Source organism: Macrotis lagotis, chromosome X (genome assembly GCF_037893015.1).
Source record: "Macrotis lagotis isolate mMagLag1 chromosome X, bilby.v1.9.chrom.fasta, whole genome shotgun sequence".
In the NCBI taxonomy this organism is placed as follows: domain Eukaryota; kingdom Metazoa; phylum Chordata; class Mammalia; order Peramelemorphia; family Peramelidae; genus Macrotis; species Macrotis lagotis.
In genome coordinates, this window is record NC_133666.1 from 543055347 (window position 1) to 543073227 (window position 17881).

The window sequence follows — 17881 nt, forward strand, 5'->3', positions numbered from 1 at the left end:
GGTAATGGCCAACCCCTTTAGTATCTCTCTCCCCAAAAAAACTCAAATGGGGTCACAGAGAATAGTACATGACTGAAACAATTCAACAAGAAAAATATATGTCTTTCTTTCAGGAGGAGGGTAGCATACTTCATTGTTGAATCCCTAGAATCATGGTTGGTCAATAGATTATTCAGAGTTCTCAATTTATCACTTCACTTGAGACATAATTGATTTTGACCTAGCCTTTTAACTGAACTCTGTGTGAATTTTTGTATTTCAAATGTGTTTCTTGTAAATAACACATTATTGGATTCTGTTTTCTGGTTCCTCCTGCTATCCTCTTTCATTTTATGTGTGAGCTCATCCCATTCACATTTGTCATATTGAATATAATTGTCATTTATATATTTTCCTCCCTCCTCTTCTCTTATACTTTTCATTTTCTTTGTTTCTTGCTCCTCTTTAAAAAGAGGAGGGTATTGAGAAAGAATTTTTCCCTATATTTACTGCTTCTATTCCCCTACCCCTTCTTTTCTTTCCTTCATCCAGAGCCCGAGTTCCTATACTTTTTCTTTTCATTTAAAATCCTCTTCATGATATCCTTAGAATTTTTTTACATGTGATTCATCCCTTGCTTAACCTACCTTTCCTCTTATTCCCTCTCTAATTTCCTCTTTCTCTGCTGTTTCACTATTGAAATTTATTTCTGTAATTGTATTCTTCCCTTGTTTGACAAGTTCAGATGAAAGTGAGTTCAATTTGCCATTCCTCATCCCCCTTTACTTCTGGCTTGCATAGTACTTTACTTGTCCATTCAAATTATGTGAGATAATTTTACCCACCCTTCCTCTTCCTTTCTCTCTGTTGTATTCCTTTTCCCCCTCCCTTTATATTCTTCTTTTAAGATCATCAACAAATAACAAAATCACTCTCAGGTCCTCTGTTTTATTAGACTCCCTCTACAATCCCTCTTAGAGGACACATATAACATCTCATATTAGAATAAAAATAGTTTGTACTGGTTTAATCCCTTTTGATTTCTCAGTCATGTTTACCTTTTTTATATTTCTTTTGACTACTATATTTGCACTTCAAAATTTTTACATAGATATTATCAGAAATTCTTGGAAGTCCTCTATTTCATTAAAGATCCTTTTTTTTCTTCCTGTAAAATTATATTTGGTTTATCTGAATAACCCTCTGTGACTTTTTCTTTGATTTACCTCCCCCCAAAAAATTCAATATGATTTTAGATCTTTGCCCCAAACTTCCATTGAATTAAAGTTTTGCACAAACGGATTAAGAACAAAGGCACCAGATAAAATGTCATTATTTGAGGTAAGGGAAAGCAGATAGAAAATATTATAACCATATATGACACATCACATTATTTGTCTGACAAATTCAGTAACCTAAGGCTGTATTGATTTCACAGATCATGGAGTAGTTGTGGTTAAAAATAGAGCTGTCTGTCTGTCACAAATGACTATCACAGGAAAGCATAGAATCTCCTCATTGAAAGAGATCTCTAAGCCCAAGCTGATCTGAGCAAGAATTCTGTCTCTGCCATCCCTTATATAGTATTAGCCTCTACCTGAAGACCCTCAGATATAAGAGACTCTACTACTCTAGTCTAGAACCCCATTTCACTTTGGAATTTCTAATTGTTTGAGAATCTAATTATTTCAAAGCCTTTCCTTATATCAAGCTGAAATCTTCCTTTACAAATAAAATAATTAGATGAAAAATAAATAATGAAATAAAATAAATGCAAAAAAGACAAGAAAGAAAGAAAGAAAGAAAGAAAGAAAGAAAGAAAGAAAGAAAGGAAGGAAGGAAGGAAGGAAGGAAGGAAGGAAGGAAGGAAGGAAGGAAGGAAGGAAGGAAGGAAGGAAGGAAGGAAGGAAGGAAGGAAGAAAGAAAAAGAAAGAAAGAAGACATAATATTGTCTTATATCTTACCTATGCGGTAAAGCAAAATAAAACTACACCAATTCTTTTTTTAAAAAAATAACTGTTTCCCCTTACATGTAAAAAACAAATTTTAACTTTCAAGGTTTTTTTTTTTTAATTTTGAGTTCCAATCCTTCTCTCCCTCCCCTCTCCCTAATTGAGATGGGAAGAAATATGATATAGGTTATATGTGGCCAAGCATGCAAAACATTTCCACATTAATCATTTTGTGGAAGAAAACTAGAACCAAAAATAAAAAGAAAGGAAATAAAAAATAGTAGGTTTTGGTCTAAAATCAGACACCATCAATTCTTTCTCAATTGGCAGATAGAAGAGATTTGAACCTGGGACTTCCTAACTTCATTCCAGCACTCTATCTCCTTCACCACATTGCCCCTTGAAACACAACAAATAAAGTTGTTATATATGAATATAATGGCATATTATTGTTCTATAACCTTGCAGAGAAGGTAGATTTCAGAAAAAATCTGGACAGATTTAAATGAATTGATGCTGAGTAAAGTGAGAAGAACCAGGAGAACATTGAACAAAAAAAGAAAAGCAACATTGTGTGATGATCAACTATGACAGTCTTAGCTCTTCTCAGCAATACAATGATCAAATAAAATTCTAAAAGATGGAAAATGCCATCCACATTCAGAGAAAGAAGGAGTCTAAATGCAGATTGAACCATGCTGTTTTTACTTTTTTAATGTTCTTTGTTTTTCCTTTCTTTCTTGTGGTTTTTCCCTTTTGGTTTCAATCTTCTTTTACAACATGACTAATATTTAACATGACTGCATATATTACCTATATCAGATTTGTTGTTGCCTTGGGGAAGAGGGACAGGATAGATAAAGAGAGAAAAATTTACAAAAATGAATGCTGAAAATATCTCTACATGTGATTGGGGGAAAAAAACCAAAAAAATTATCTATCTATCTATCTCTATATATAAACACAAGTAAAAGGCAGCACACTGCCTCCAAAAGATAATATAAAAAACAGGGCACTTATGATAACAGTCATGGAGACCATCTTTCTTTGTCATAATAAATATTTAATGATTGCTATAAAGAAATCCCCAGTCAGCAAAAGGTTCAGAGCACTTTGAGCTATATTTCAGGTCACTTTCCCTTGTGATGTTCTCCTTAATGAAAGATCCATACATCAAATATACTGGGATCAGATCCCTCTAACTGGTGCCACAAATGCCTGCCTAGCCTATGAGGTTTTGCCATTCCTGATTTTTCTTCTGACTTACTCATGGGCAAACAAATAAACAAAAATCTTTCTCTTAATTCACCTAATTCAAAGATTAATTTATAAAAGTGCTTTTATAGGAGAAAGTATAAAGTAAAGCAACTAGGTGATACAGTGATGGCTCTGGAGTTGAAGTTAGAAAGATCTGACTTCAAATTTTATCTCATAACACATTTCTCACTTTCTTACTTTGTGGAGGAGGGAGTGGAGCAAAGGAGAGAATTTAGATTGAAAATAGACATTTAAAATTAAGAAAAACAAAAAATATCTTGCCTTAGTCATTTACTAACTTTATGATCCTGCATATCACAACCTTTCTAGACCTCAGCTTTCTTCTTTAGAATGAAAGAGTTGGACTCCATGATAACTCCAATTCAATTATCATATGATAAAATATGATATCATATCATATGATAATGATAGTATCATATGATAATAATTATATATGTGTGTATATGTATATAGACCATAGCTGACATAACTGTCTGGTATTACCTAGTTCCCAACCCCATCTAACTAGCTTCCAAACTTGGATTTACCATGTGGCCAGTCCATATTCTTTCTCTGGGGAAGGTTTGTTTCATGATGATCCCTAATCTATTATGAATCCTACCCTTCTTTCCTAGCTCCTATTCTGTCTTCTTCCAAGGCCAGGCTTAAAGGTGATTCTGGTTCTTAGCTCATGTGCAGGGCAGGGATAATTGACCACTTGGTATCTAGTTAAATAGTTTATACTTTTTCCAATCTAGTTAACTATCTTATTATCCTGATTCCCAGCCCAAGAGTATTGGACTTGGAGTCAGGAAGCTCTAAGTTCAAATCCTGCCTTGTGTGTTTACTAGCTGTGGACTCTGGGCAAATAACTTAGTTTCTCTTAGCTTCAGTTTCCCCATCTGCAAAATGGAGATAATAGCACCAGCCTTCTAGAGTAGATCTTGTTGTAGGTACGAGTGCTTAACAGATCTTAATACGGTTTAGAAAATGCTAGCTATTATTAGTTTCCCCTTTCCACCACCCACTTTCTTGCTCATAGGATGGGTCATTTGTTCCCACCTTAACGGTTTGTACCAACTCAAAAATGCAGTCCTGACACACAAAAGAGATAGAACACATAGTTCCCACTAACAATAGAGAAAGGATCATGCCATCACAGTTCTTCCTTCTGAGTTAAAAACTTGAATAATAATAGCTCACATTTCTATGTGCATGTGGTAAAGTTTAAAAAGTACATTCGTCATACAAGTTTTTGGGAGAGAATTATAAAGCTCATTTGACAATAAAGAGATTGAGTTAATAGAAGGATTAAGTGAATTTTCCACAGTCAAACACCTAGTAAATTTTAGAGTTGGGAACTGAATTCACTTCTTTTGACTGAATTCAGTGCTCTCTCTTTTTCCACAAATCCTGGGCTTCTGACACTAACACCTTTAGTTTTTCACTAACTCCTAATATCTATGAAAATTAATCCTTAATGAACATTTTCTGATTCTTTGTTTTGCCAAGTCTCAATCTTTCCTGCTAAGAAAAAGACTGTTTTATGAAAATAAATCATTGAAAGAAAAGACTTTTCTACCAAAAGATTAACCTTTTTTAGTAAGAAGAGAATCTGTAGCAAGAAGCTCTGAACTTCTCAAATCAAACACAGTATAAACAATGTTTGTTAAAAATCTTAAACATAATCTCTAAGTATCAATATACTCAAAGAACACAGAATACCTCTAGTAGCTGTTTTAAGTTCATTTATCCCTTAGATAGGATTAGCTCTGAAGTTCCCTTGTGAGTGCTGGTTCTATTCACCTTGGGAACATTATCCATATAACTAGTAATCTGTGATCTCATTAATATAGATACTTTCTCCAGTCATTCAGATATGTACTCAACCATGCCTGCCCATCTAATGCAGCTCTTGTCTATGTTGTTAAATTTCAGTCATGTCCAACTCTTTGTGATTCCATTTGGGGATTTTCTTGGCAAAGATACTTTAATGGTTTGTCATTTCCTTCTCCAGCTCATTTTACAAATGAGGAATTGAAGCAAATAGGGTTAAGTGAATTGCTCAAGGTCATATATCTAGATTCTGCAAAGATTTGAATTCATGAAGATAAGGCATCCTGACTCCAAGCCTACACCACTCCAGTATCTTTATCAAGAAAGAGTCAGACAGGACTGAGCAACAACAAAAAAGTCTCAGAATGGAAAATTCTTGTCACCAAAATCATGTTGTCCCAGTCAAATAGTTCAACATCAGAAAATTAATCAGTGGAAATGACATAAAAGAAGAGGGATTAACATCTTCATTGCCTCTGTATCCTAAGATCCATGAGATTTTTTTTCTATCTGGCTTGTAGCTGAAACATTTTATTGTTTTTTTAGATTTTTGCAAGGCAAATGGGGTTAAGTGGATTGCCCAAGGCCACACAACTAGGTAATTCTTATGTGTCTGAGACCAGATTTGAACCCAGGTACTCCTGACTCCAAGGCCGGTGCTTTATCCACTATGCCACCTAGCCGCCCCCTGAAACATTTTATATACAATTTTTTTTTTCTCATTAGAATGAGAGTTCCTTGAAAACAAGGACTTTCTTTTTTTAACTGTACACCCAGAGCTAAGTATAGTTCTTTGTACAAAATAAGTGATTTTTTAAATGGTCCATTAACTCATTTGTTCCTCATCCACTATCTTGTTCTTGTGTGAATAGTTAACCAAGTTATTTTGAGTGATTATGGATCTCATTTAGGAAGCTCTACAATGTTCCTGGTCTTGGTGCAAGATAGTATAATGTCACCTTCAAAGAAGAGTATCAGAAGAATCCCTTCCTCACAAGAGGTATTATTATTGACTATTCTACCTTTTTTTGTCAATTTTGCAAAATAATGCAAAAAAATTTGTAAAATAATGGGGAAAAGACTGTCATAATGTGCTTCATATCTGAAGCATAACCTCATTTTAGCTAGTTTCAAACTACAAGATTCCCAAGGAAGTTGCTAGTATTGATTCCAGCCCTAGGTTATCTAGCCATTTCTAAGATATCATTCAAAGACCAGGTTTAGGTACTTTTTGCCAGATTTGAATATAGTATCGAACATAATAAATGTTTCCCTGAAATCTCCAAGATTTCACCTATCATGAAGGACTAGAGATTAAAAGTGGAAATGGAATATACATATTACATCTTTAAACTATTCTCAATTTTAAAAAAAAACATAGCAAAGGAATGGATGGTGGGGATAGAACACAAGGAGAGGATGAGGAAGAAAGGTTCAATATACCAAAATAAAGTCAAAATGGATACAAGGTTTAGACATAAAGATCAATACCATAGATAAATTAGTAGACAAAAAAATACTCTGTCTAACTTATCAATGGAAAAGGGACAAATTCATGATGAAACTAGAATTAGAGTACATGATAAATTACAAAATGAATGATTTTGACTATATTAAATTAAAAAAATTTTACACTAATAAAATCAATGCTGCCAAAATTAGAAGAAAAGCAGAAATCTGGGAAACAATCTTCACAACCAAGAGTTCTAATAAAGATCTCATTTCTAAAATCCATAAAGAATTGCATCAAATTTATAAGATCACAAGTTATTCCCCAATTGATAAATGGTCAAAAGATATGAACAGAGTTTTCAAATGAAGAAATTAAAGCTATATATAATCAGATGAAAAAATGCTCCAAATCACTATTGATTAGAGAAAAGCAACCTATAACAACAATGAAGTATCATCTCACACCTGTTAGATTAGTCCAGTTGAGAAAAAACGGGAAGATAATCAATATTGGAGAGGTTGTGGAAAGATTGAGACATTGATGCATAGCTGGTAGAGTTGTGAATGGACCCAACCTTTCTGGAGAGTAATATGGTGGAATTATGCCCAAAGAGCAAAAAAACTGTTCATACCCTTTGACTCTGGATTCCAATTCTAAGACTATATCTGGAAGAAATTATTTAAAAAATGGGAAAAGTCCTACTTGTTCCAAAATATTCATAGCAGCTCTTTTGTAGTGGCAACAAATTAGAAATTAAGGGGGTGCCCATCAATTGGGGAATGGCTAAACAAGTTATAGTACATGAATACTATGGAATATCATTGTTCTATAAATTTTCCAAAAATGGTCAGACTCTAGAGAAGCATGGAATGACTTATGGGATCTGATGCTGAGTGAAGGGAGTTTAGATTAGAACATATCAACAATATTATGAGATGAGCAACCTTGATGGAAGCAGCTCCTCTCAACAGTCCAGAGAACTAGGACAACTGCATTTGACTGGTTATGAAGTATATTATCCCCAACCAGAGGAAGAAAAACAAAACAAAACAAAAGAGACAGAAAAAAACAACCCTTCTGAATCTGATGAACGCTTTATAAAAATTATCTGTTTATTATCTCTTTCCCTTAATCCTAATTCCTCATGCCAAAAATTAGTTATTTGTAAATATGTTTAACAAAATATGTATGTAAAATGCCAACCTAACTATTCCCTGATAAGGGGAGGAGTGTGGGAAGGGAGAGTGGAGAGAAATTTTGTAACTTGGAAATGTGTATGTACTAATGGCTGAAAATAAATAAACAAATAAAATTTATAAAAAAGAAAAGAGGTTCGAGAAGGAAATGAGAGACAGAGATAGGAAGAGAAAGACTTGGAAGTGCCAGGAGGGAGAGAGAGAGAGAGAGAGAGAGAGAGAGAGAGAGAGAGAGAGAGAGAGAGAGAGAGAGAGAGACAGAGAATAACAACTTCAACACTGTAAAAATAAATTTGTGTCTCTTACATAAAGCTGCCACAAATGTTTCACACAAGAATGGAGAGAGAGCTACAGGCGAGCTTGTTCAAAGAGAAGTGAAGACAAGCAGTAACTCCTGCTAAGTTTGATTATGTCAAGACTTTAAACAAAAAGATATTGAGAATGGAGAAATGTCACAGACTTGATTAATTTCCAAATGGGACAAATATAAACAGGACATGTTAGTGCTCCAATTTTCCTAATTAACTTTTGATGATTCATGGACATAGAGCAAATTGCTGAGACTTTGACTTTCAATCTTTCAGCAAGGGAAGAGCTTGCTCACTGACACATATTGCGTACTTGATTGATCCCTAAGAAACTTCAGTCTGACAACACATTATTTCTAAGACTGAAATTCTATCTGATAAAGGAAGGCTGCCCATGTTCCAGCTTATTTCAAAAGGTGATAAAAATGTTTATAAGTCTAAAATGTCCATACCCTTTCAATCATATTCTACTACCAGATCACTAACAAAAAGAAAGGTTCCATATAATCTATACAGAAGCCAACAAGAAGATTAGCTCTGTGTCTCTTTGTGTGTGTGTCTCTCTCTCATATCTGTTTTCTTTCTTCCTTCCTTTCTTTCTTTCTTTCTTTCTTTCTTTCTTTCTTCTTCCTCTTCTTCTTTCTTCTTCTTCTCCCCCACCTCTCTCTCTCTCTCTCTCTCTCTCTCTCTCTCTCTCTCTCTCTCTCTCTCTCTCTCTCTCTGCCCCTCTCTTTCTGCTTCTCTGCCTCTCCCTATCATTGTCTCTGTGTCTCCATCTCAGAAAGCCTGAATACCTTGAATCTGCTTTCAAGCAAAGATCTAGGTTTTGCAGAGGGAAGGGAAAACCTGTGTGCATTCAACTTCTTCCTTTCTCTTCCACAAAGCAAAGGAGAGTTGACTTGGAGTACTTCAAAAAAATGCTCTCTGAAGAACAGAGATTAAACTTGTTTGGGTTGAGCTGAAGGCAGAATTTGGAGCATTAGGTGAAGTGGAAGAGCTAGATTCAGTACTGGGTAAAGGAAGAGCTTCTCAACAATTAGAACTATGCTCAAACGAACTAAGCATTCACAAATCCTGACTGCAAGATTTTAAGAAGCTTCTGTTTGTTGATTAGACCATAAAGGAGTTTCTTTTTTAGTGAAAAGTTTGGGTTAAATAGTCATTGAAGTGCAATTTATCTCTGAAATTCTTGAATTCTGTGGAACTGGAAATTATACCCTTATCAAAAACCCTTGTGTCCAATGTAAGATATGACAATGGATTTATTTTTCTTTTATTTTATTATTGTTTTTATTCCTAAGGGTGTTCATACCTCTAAAATCCTTGGAGTGGCATTTATAGATTCCATAAATATGCTGTAGCTCAAATCCTACCAAGGCAAAAGTAGTTAGGAAAACCCTGGATCAAAGGGTTTACAACTTAAGCTCACACACACACACACACACATAAAAAAATAGATTCCATTGGCTTTGAGTTATGGGATACAACTAGGTGGTGCAATGGATAGAATTCTGGACCTAGAGTTGGGAAGACCTAAGTTCAAATCAAGCCTCATATACTTACTAATTGTGTAAGTGACCCTGAATGAGTCACTTAACCTCTGACTGCCTCAGTTTTCTCATCTGTAAAATGAGGATGATAATAGCATCAACTATCATAGGCTGTTGGGTGAGGATAAAATTAAAATGTTTGTAAAGTACTTTGCAAGTTTTAAGAACTACATAAATGCTAATATTTTTGTTACCCTAGTTGTCATAATCTATAAAATAGTTAATATTTATTGTAAAAGTTAATATTTTAGATATTAAATATTTAGGTATTATAAATGTCTGTTGAAATTTTATCATAAATGAGATAAGAAGTAGACAATACAGACTATTTTCCCTATAGCTTGTTAGCTTATATTGAAACATTCCCTAGGGGAAATGAACTAACAAAAGATCAGTAAGAAAAAGTTGCTATTTTTTTGTTTCAGAGTAATCTCTCAGTTTCAAATCCATTAACAGAGGTGTTTGCTCAGTCTTTACCCTTGAATAGCAAATTATTTCTAACAAACAGTTTTGTAGTTTCTTGGCATTTATTCATTTTAACAGGTTCTAGCAATAATTAACAGCATATGATAATTATATTATGTGAATATGTCTCATTTTATAGAAAAATCATAAAGCACTTGTAAAAATTGCAAGTTACTAAGCAAAGCAAGTATATTTGCATTCTCTTTTGGCAGGTGGGGATATTATCTACCTCATTTACCAACCAACAATAGTTTTCAAAAATGGAGTAATTTTCCTAATGAGTTATAAATGTTTGGTAGCTCATCTCTTTTCTCCTACTATATCAAGGGTCATCTCCAGTCATCCTGATCCATATATGGCCAAAGGACCCAGATGGCTCCAGAGGAGCATAGCATCCCCTCCACTTATATCCAAGTCACTTGTATTCCATGGCATTACCTCTCTGATATAATCTCTCCTTTCTTCTTTTTCTCTATTCTACTAACAATGTTTGTCCTTCATTTCTGAGGAAGACCATATTAGGAAGGTGGATGCCATGATAAGCACATGAATTGGATTTGAGTGAGGGGGTGCTGTGCTAAATCACCAGCCTCACTTTCTCCTCCAGAACCATCTCAATCCAGTAGCCAGATATGATTCAGGATGACTGGAGATGGCCCTGGAAGCAAGGAAATTGGTGTTAAGTGAGTTGCCCAAGATCACACAGGACTGCATTCCAACTCTTGTCCTCCTGTCTCCAAAGTCAATGCTCTAACCACTGCACCATCTGTCTGTGTTTGCCTAAACACAAGAAAATTTCCTGGATGCACTCTCATAGCATCTATTAGGCTTTGTGATTGTAAGAAAAAGAGACAGACAGGATGTGAGAGTGACAAAGGCAATGTGCAGAGTGCTGGACTGATACAGACTCATCCTCTCTAAACTAAATATTCACATTCAACCAAAGCAGTGACCCTAAGGCAAAATGAATACTAGAAGAATTAATGTCAGGAGATGAGAGTGTTTCTCTGAGTGGAACAGTTTGTTGCTAATTTGGAGGGAAAACTGAGCCAAGACACAATTGGCAACAGTGGAGCAGAAAAAGAGTGGTCAGCTTTCAGAGATCTGATGTACAGCACTGCATTTATTCATCTGGGCCAGAACTTCCAAACACCAAGAATGGTTTGATGAAAATGATGAGGAAATACAGGAAACTGCCAAATAAAAAATGTGAACTCCAGAGTTTACCAGCAGTCCATCCATTTCTAGGAAGACAGCATTTAATTCCATTAGCAGCAAAGTACAAGCAAAGCTTCGAGAAATGCAAGACCCAGCAGATGAAATTCAATTTTGTGCAGATAAAACCAAAACTGTTTTTTGATGCTCTGAAGATGTAAGGCATCTCAACCACTCAGTGCTGATGAATCCACATGGATTAACGATAGGGAAGTGATCCTAAAGAGATGCCCTGAATACTCCATAGTGTTCCTAACAGACCATCATCAATCAATGTAGAAGCCATTGACCATTTACTTCAAGATGAAGTCAATCAGTCCTTAGCTGAAGTTCCAACTGAAGAAGAGGTTTTGAATGCCATCAGGTTCCTTTCAAGTGGCAAAGCACCTGGTGTTGATTCTATTCCAACTGAGATCTACAAGGTGGGTTCTTTGCTCATCTAAAAATTGACTGAAATTTTCCAGGTTATATATATATATATATATATATATAGCATGAAGAGATTATCATCCAAGAATTCAAGGATGCCTCTTGTCCATCTCTATAAATAAAGGGAATATATTGTCCTATGACAATCACAGAGTTATTTCTCTTTTAGTCATTGCTGGTAAGATTTTTTCAGAGTCCTTCTCAATTGACTGAACCTTCTCCTGGAAGATGGTCACCTCCCTGAGAACCAGTGTGGCTTCAGAAAGGGTCGAGGAACAGTCTATGGTATTTGCTACCTGACAACTCCAGGAAACATGCTAGGAACAGAACAAAAGTCTGTATATAACATTTGTAGATCTGACCAAAGCCTTTGATATGGTCAGTCATCAGGATTTATGGAAAATTATGTCAAAATTTAGTTGCTCAGAGAAGTTCATCAGGATTGTACATCAATTTCATGACAGCATCATTCCTGGGTTCTAGAAAGTGGATGATGGTCTTGAAATTTCCCAGTCACCAATGGAGTAAAACAAGACTATGTCCTTACTCCCATACTTTTTACCATGTTTTCAGCCATGTTACCAGCCTCTTCATGGGAAATTCTTCAGCTTAAAAAGGCTACAAGCCAAGACAAAAGTGGAGGGAGTGTTGGTGCATGATCTTCTATTTGCAGATGATTATGCACTCAATGCAGCCTCTGAAACTGAGATGCAACAAAGTATTGATCAATTCTCTGCTGCACTACACCATCCATATGTGGAACCATCCATTACAGCAAATGGAGAAGTTCTGAATACTGTGGACAAGTTCACCTACCTTGGCAATGGCCTTTCCAAGGAGGTACACATTGACAATGAGGCTGACACATGCAGAGCTAGCTAAGCATTTGGGAGGCTCTGAAACTGAAGGTCTACAGAGCCATTTTGCTGACCTCATTGCTGTATGCCTGTGAAACCTGGATTGTCTACCAGGGTCATGTCAGGAAAATGAATCACTTCCATTTAAATTGTTTTAGGAAGATTCTGAAGATCATCTGGCAGAAGAAGATACCAGACACTGAGGTCTTTTCTTGAGCTAAACTGCCTAGCAATCCAATATTACCAGAGAGGGCAATTGCATTGGGCTGGACACATTGTTAAAATGCCAGAAATATGCTTGTCAAAAAGACCATTTTATGGGGAATTCACACAGGGCAAGTGCTCACAAGGGGGTCAGAAGAAAACAAAAGAAGACACCCCAAAGGTCTTATTGAAGAACTTTAGAATTGATTGTACAGTATGGGAGACACTGGCACAGGACCACCCAGCATGGCATGACCTCGTCTGTGAGGATGTTGCTCTCTATAAGGAAGATAATATTGAAGCAGCTCAAAGGAAACATGAAAAATGTAAGTTTAGAGTACCTACCCTAGGTGTTCACATGGACTATTTGTGCCCAACTTCTGGCAGAGCATTCCAAGTTCATATCGGTCTGATCAGCCATGGTGAGATAGAGTGATGTCATTTTGTGGTTCTTCTTAGATAATGAAAGACAAGAACCAATCAACTCTATTCTGTTCCCCTCCCTCTTCTTTATCTTCCTCTTTCCATTGGCCCTTTCTTCATTCTCTCCATATACATATATATATATATATACACATATATATGTATATATATATATGTACATATATATATATATATATATATATATATATATCCTTCTTTTCTTCCCTCTTCCTTGTCCTCTTTCTAAGTCTGTGTTTTTCCTGTTCTCTCTTGATTTGTTAGAACTGACCAACTTCTCTAATCTGTATCCAAGTGGGAAAATTTGTAATAATTTTGTCTTTGGGAGTCCAACTTAAAAATATTTCAATGAAATTGTAAAGTAATTTGTTTGAAACAGTCTGGTTTCTGCAGAATCTGTTCTTAAGGCTCTTAATTACTTCAGAAATTAAGCCTCACAAAAGAGATAGCCCAATTTAAAAAAAATTGTTGTTGTGAGGATCAAAGATCAAAAAAAAGAGAAATAGACCCCAGAAGTCATCTAATTCAACTCCCTTGGTTTTTCAAATTTTTAATGACTGCCTCAAGATCATTAAGATTGCAAGTGGCCAAACCAAAATTTGGATCAATGTCCTTTTAACTCTAAATCCAACACTTTCCAATGTCAAAAAGAGGAAGACTGAAAGGGATTTAGGGAAGCATGATCTCTACAAGTTTAATGAGTACCAAGATCCTTGTTCTGTTTCTCTTTTGCCCATAGAGGGAAAGGAAAGAAAAGTACCACAGAAAATAGGAGCTCCATGACCTCCATCTTCTGTCCATACTAATCTAGTCAGGATGAAAGGGAATATGTACCTGTAAGTCCCTAGGCACTTCTTTGAATGTCTCAATATTTCTGCCCATTTTGAAGACTCTGTGAGTGGGACCTTACTTGCCTAAGGTGCTTCATTGAAAACTAAGGAAGACTATATTCATCCAGGTGACTGGACAGATGCAAACTTAGCAGACCATTTAGCTTTGTCATGTCAAATATCTTTTTACCAAGATTCTTAATGAATCATTACAGAATTTTCTTTGGCATCATGAGTAATGTTTATATACATACATACATATATATATATATATATATATATATATATATATATTTGTTACAATTGTCATATTGAATCTTTTTCCAGAGAATTTTTCTTCATTTTTTGCAGATATTTCTTCTGTACTTCCACTGAATTTTATCCTATATATAGGTCTTTAGGCACAATGAATCTAAGTAAAGTCTGTACATTTCAACATTGACTTTTGCTTCATTTTATTTCAGGAAAATTTTTTTATCCCATTTTTTTCCTGAATATTCTCCACCTATTCCAGTCTTGCTTCTTTCTCACTTCTTATATTCTTTCTGTCCTTTCTTTCTAGAAGTGATCAGAGGATGGGGAGACTATAGGAGTGTAAATCTATGCATTTTATTCTTCTCCTTCACCCCAAACTCTTACTTGATCTTCTTTTAGGATTATCAAGAGGCCTCAAATTTGCAACAGTTTGTAACAAGGTTTTTGTTGAAGGAGACCTTGAACCAACTGCAGTCTCTGCAGACCTCCCTGGAGTGTGCCATGGAAACCACAGAGGAACAAACTCGCCAAGAAAGGTAAGCAGAATGTTTCTTCAGAATACCCTTTAGAGACAGGGGGACCAGTGGAGAGCTATGAGGGTTTGAAAAGAAATAGCCATGGCCTAAAAATAAGGAAAGGTAAATTTGGGGGCAACAGAGAACTGCTTTCATCAAATTCTAGCTCTGAAACACTCAAATAGCATTCACCTTTGGTATTTTTCAGATAAATCAGAGTTGGGAGTGAAGTAAGTTTGGTGACATATAAAAGAATAGATAAAATGAAGGAAGAGTAAAGATGGTATCACAGAGCATCCAAGTAGTAAAACTAGATTAGACTTCCCATATGCAAAAGAAAGAAGGCCAAACAAAAAGAAGGGAAATGTTAATTATACAAATAATTTTTGACTAAAAAGTTACTAAAGTCCATACAAGTCATCATTGAAATAGAAAAGGAAAAAAGTATTATCATTTGCTAGATATTTTTGTTCACTCCTCAATTGCTTTAAACTTATGCACAAGATTAGTTGAAAGGTTGTTTGCTAGAATTAAAGTACAATATTCAGCATGTTTTCCCAGTCATATTTATATGAACTAATTTGGGTTGTAGTTTTTCAATACATCACATATCATAGAATCTGACTTAATTGGGACTTCAATGACTATCTAGGCCAGTCTATTCATGATAAGGAAGTCCTTTCACAGCATACCTCTACCTAAAGATGTCCAGTTACAGTAAATTCATTACCCATTCTACTTCAAGATATCTCTAACTGGTAGGAAATTTGTTTGTTTTACTATTAAACTTAAATTGACACTTGCATCCATTGCTCCTAGTTCTGCTCTCCCAGATAATGTAGAACAAATCTAATCTTTTTTCCATGTCATCCTCTCTTTCTGACTTCTCTTTTCCAAATTAAGCATCCCTGAACTCTTAAACCAATATACATAAAGCATCATCTCAAGACTCTTCATCATACTGGATGCTTTTCTCCTTGATGTGTTTTAATTTACTAATACCTTCCTTAAATTTTGGTGACCAGAACTGAATACAATATTCCAGATGTTATCTGACCAGAAAAGAATATAGTGGGAAGCTCCCCTTCTCTAAAAACTGTACCTTTTTTAATATGGCCTAAGATTTTGTCATTTTTCTTTATAGTCACTTCATGTTGTTAATTCACATTGAGCTTGCAGTCCTAAAATAAACTGACAAAAACAGCATCATCTGTTACATTGTAACGAAGACTTGGAACACACTTATGGTGTATCACTACCAAGTCAAAGTGCAAAGTGTTGAAGAGTATGGGGGTCATGAAGAGATAAATATAAAGCTATGATAGCAGTTTTATTTTTTATGCATTAAAATTTTATTTTTCCTCAATTACATGTAAAAAGAATTTTGTTATTTTTTTAATTTGGGGCTCCAATTTCTCTCCCTCTTTCCCACCCTCCCTACCATTTCAACCCCATTGAGAAAACAAGCAATATAAAATAATGGATGTGTAGTCATGCAAAAAATTTCCACATTAGTCATGTTGTGGAAGAAAACACAGACAAAAAAAGAAGAAAAATAAAGCAAAGAAAAAGTTTGTTTCAATCCACAGTAAGACTCCATCAGTTCTCTCTCTAGAGATGAGTAGCATTTTTCATCATAAATCCTTCAGAATTGTCTTGTATTTGTATTTCTGGGAATAGCTAGTCATTCACAGTTGATCATCATGCAATATTGCCGTTACTGTATTCGATGTTCGCTTGATTCTGCTCATTTCACTTTGCAGCATACATGTAAGTCTAGGCTTTTCTGATTTCTTATAGCACAATAGTTTTCCATAATGGATATTCCCTCAGTAAAGGAAAATAGTTTAGAGAATGAGAATGTCAAAGGGAGATTTTTGCTTTATTTAGTATAAAATCTCAGGTTTCTTTTCATCCTCCTTCAAGTTAATAAACTTATTTTCTGAAAACCTGAATCTGATCATGTCACCTCTAGTCTCAATAAATTTCACTGGCTCCAGCGGTAAGTCAAAATAGTTTTGTTTGGATTTTTAAAACCCATCACAACCTGGTTCCTTTCTATCTTTTCCAGTCTTCCTGTATTTTACTCTTTCCATGATTTATGTGATCTAACAACACTGGCCTCTTTACTGCTCTTATATACAGTGCTATCTACCAGCTATGTGCCTTTTCACTGGATACCCCAACCCCCCCCCACTTACAATGCTCTCCCTCTTTACCTCCTCTTTCTATATTTCTTGGTTTCCTTCAAAACTCTCCAGTCTTCTCCAAGAAGCCTTTGCCAATCCCGACCCCATTTCTTCCTTGCTACTAGGGCCTTCCTTCTGAGATTTATGCTGCATATAATATATCTGTATACAGATGGTTATATGTTGTCTCACTTATTATAATGTGAGTCCTATGAAGGCAGGGATTGTGTTTTTACCTTTCTTTATACTCAATCTTCAGGGCTTAGCACAGTGTCTAGCATAGTATATGTTTAAACATTTGTGTATTTTTATAGATAAGATGACATCTGATTATATTTTTTTTGAGTGAGGGAGAGGAACCCATGTAGAGGGAGAGAATGAATACACAAAGAGAAGGAAAATGATCAATGGAGTAAGTTCCTAGGGAAGCAGGTAGGAATAGGGCACAATTATCCAAGTTAGGCTTGACAAGGAGGAGAGTTACCTTTTCCTCTGAGATATATAAGGAAAAAAGGAAAGTATGAGTGAAGTCTTAAGGAACAATGAAGTACAGAGGAGGGAAGTTGGAAAAATTCTCATCAGAAGGTTTTGTTCGCAGTGCAACCAAAAGCAAAGCCATTAACTGAGGGCAAAGGCAGCAATGATATAATTGAAGATTGGACACAGTGAAAAAGGCTTAGAAGACGGATATGGGAAGTCAATCAAAGAAAAACAAAAGGATTACTGAGTGTCCAACATAAATTTACATTAGGCACAGTTAACATTTTCCAGGTTTTCTCCACTAGAGATTGTCCAAAGTTAGAATTTGGTAGGAAAAAAATCAGAACAAAAGAGAAAGAAATTTAAGAGTGTAGTGAGTACTTCATTTAAATACCTAACCAAGGGTTTATGATTAGGTTTTGAGGCAATGAGGCAAGGACAGGAAAGATTGCATAGGAAAACCAAGAGGA

The 17881-nt window shown here is 35.3% G+C and overlaps 1 protein-coding gene across 1 annotated transcript in view; it reads left to right on the forward strand.

Annotated features, from left to right (window-relative positions):
- Positions 1-17881, forward strand: part of NECAB1 (N-terminal EF-hand calcium binding protein 1) — a 221208-nt gene that overhangs the window by 165426 nt on the left and 37901 nt on the right. The window contains exon 6 of the mRNA XM_074199984.1: positions 14627-14763. Within this exon, the coding sequence (XP_074056085.1) occupies positions 14627-14763 (137 nt within the window). The remainder of the gene's footprint in view (positions 1-14626; positions 14764-17881) is intronic.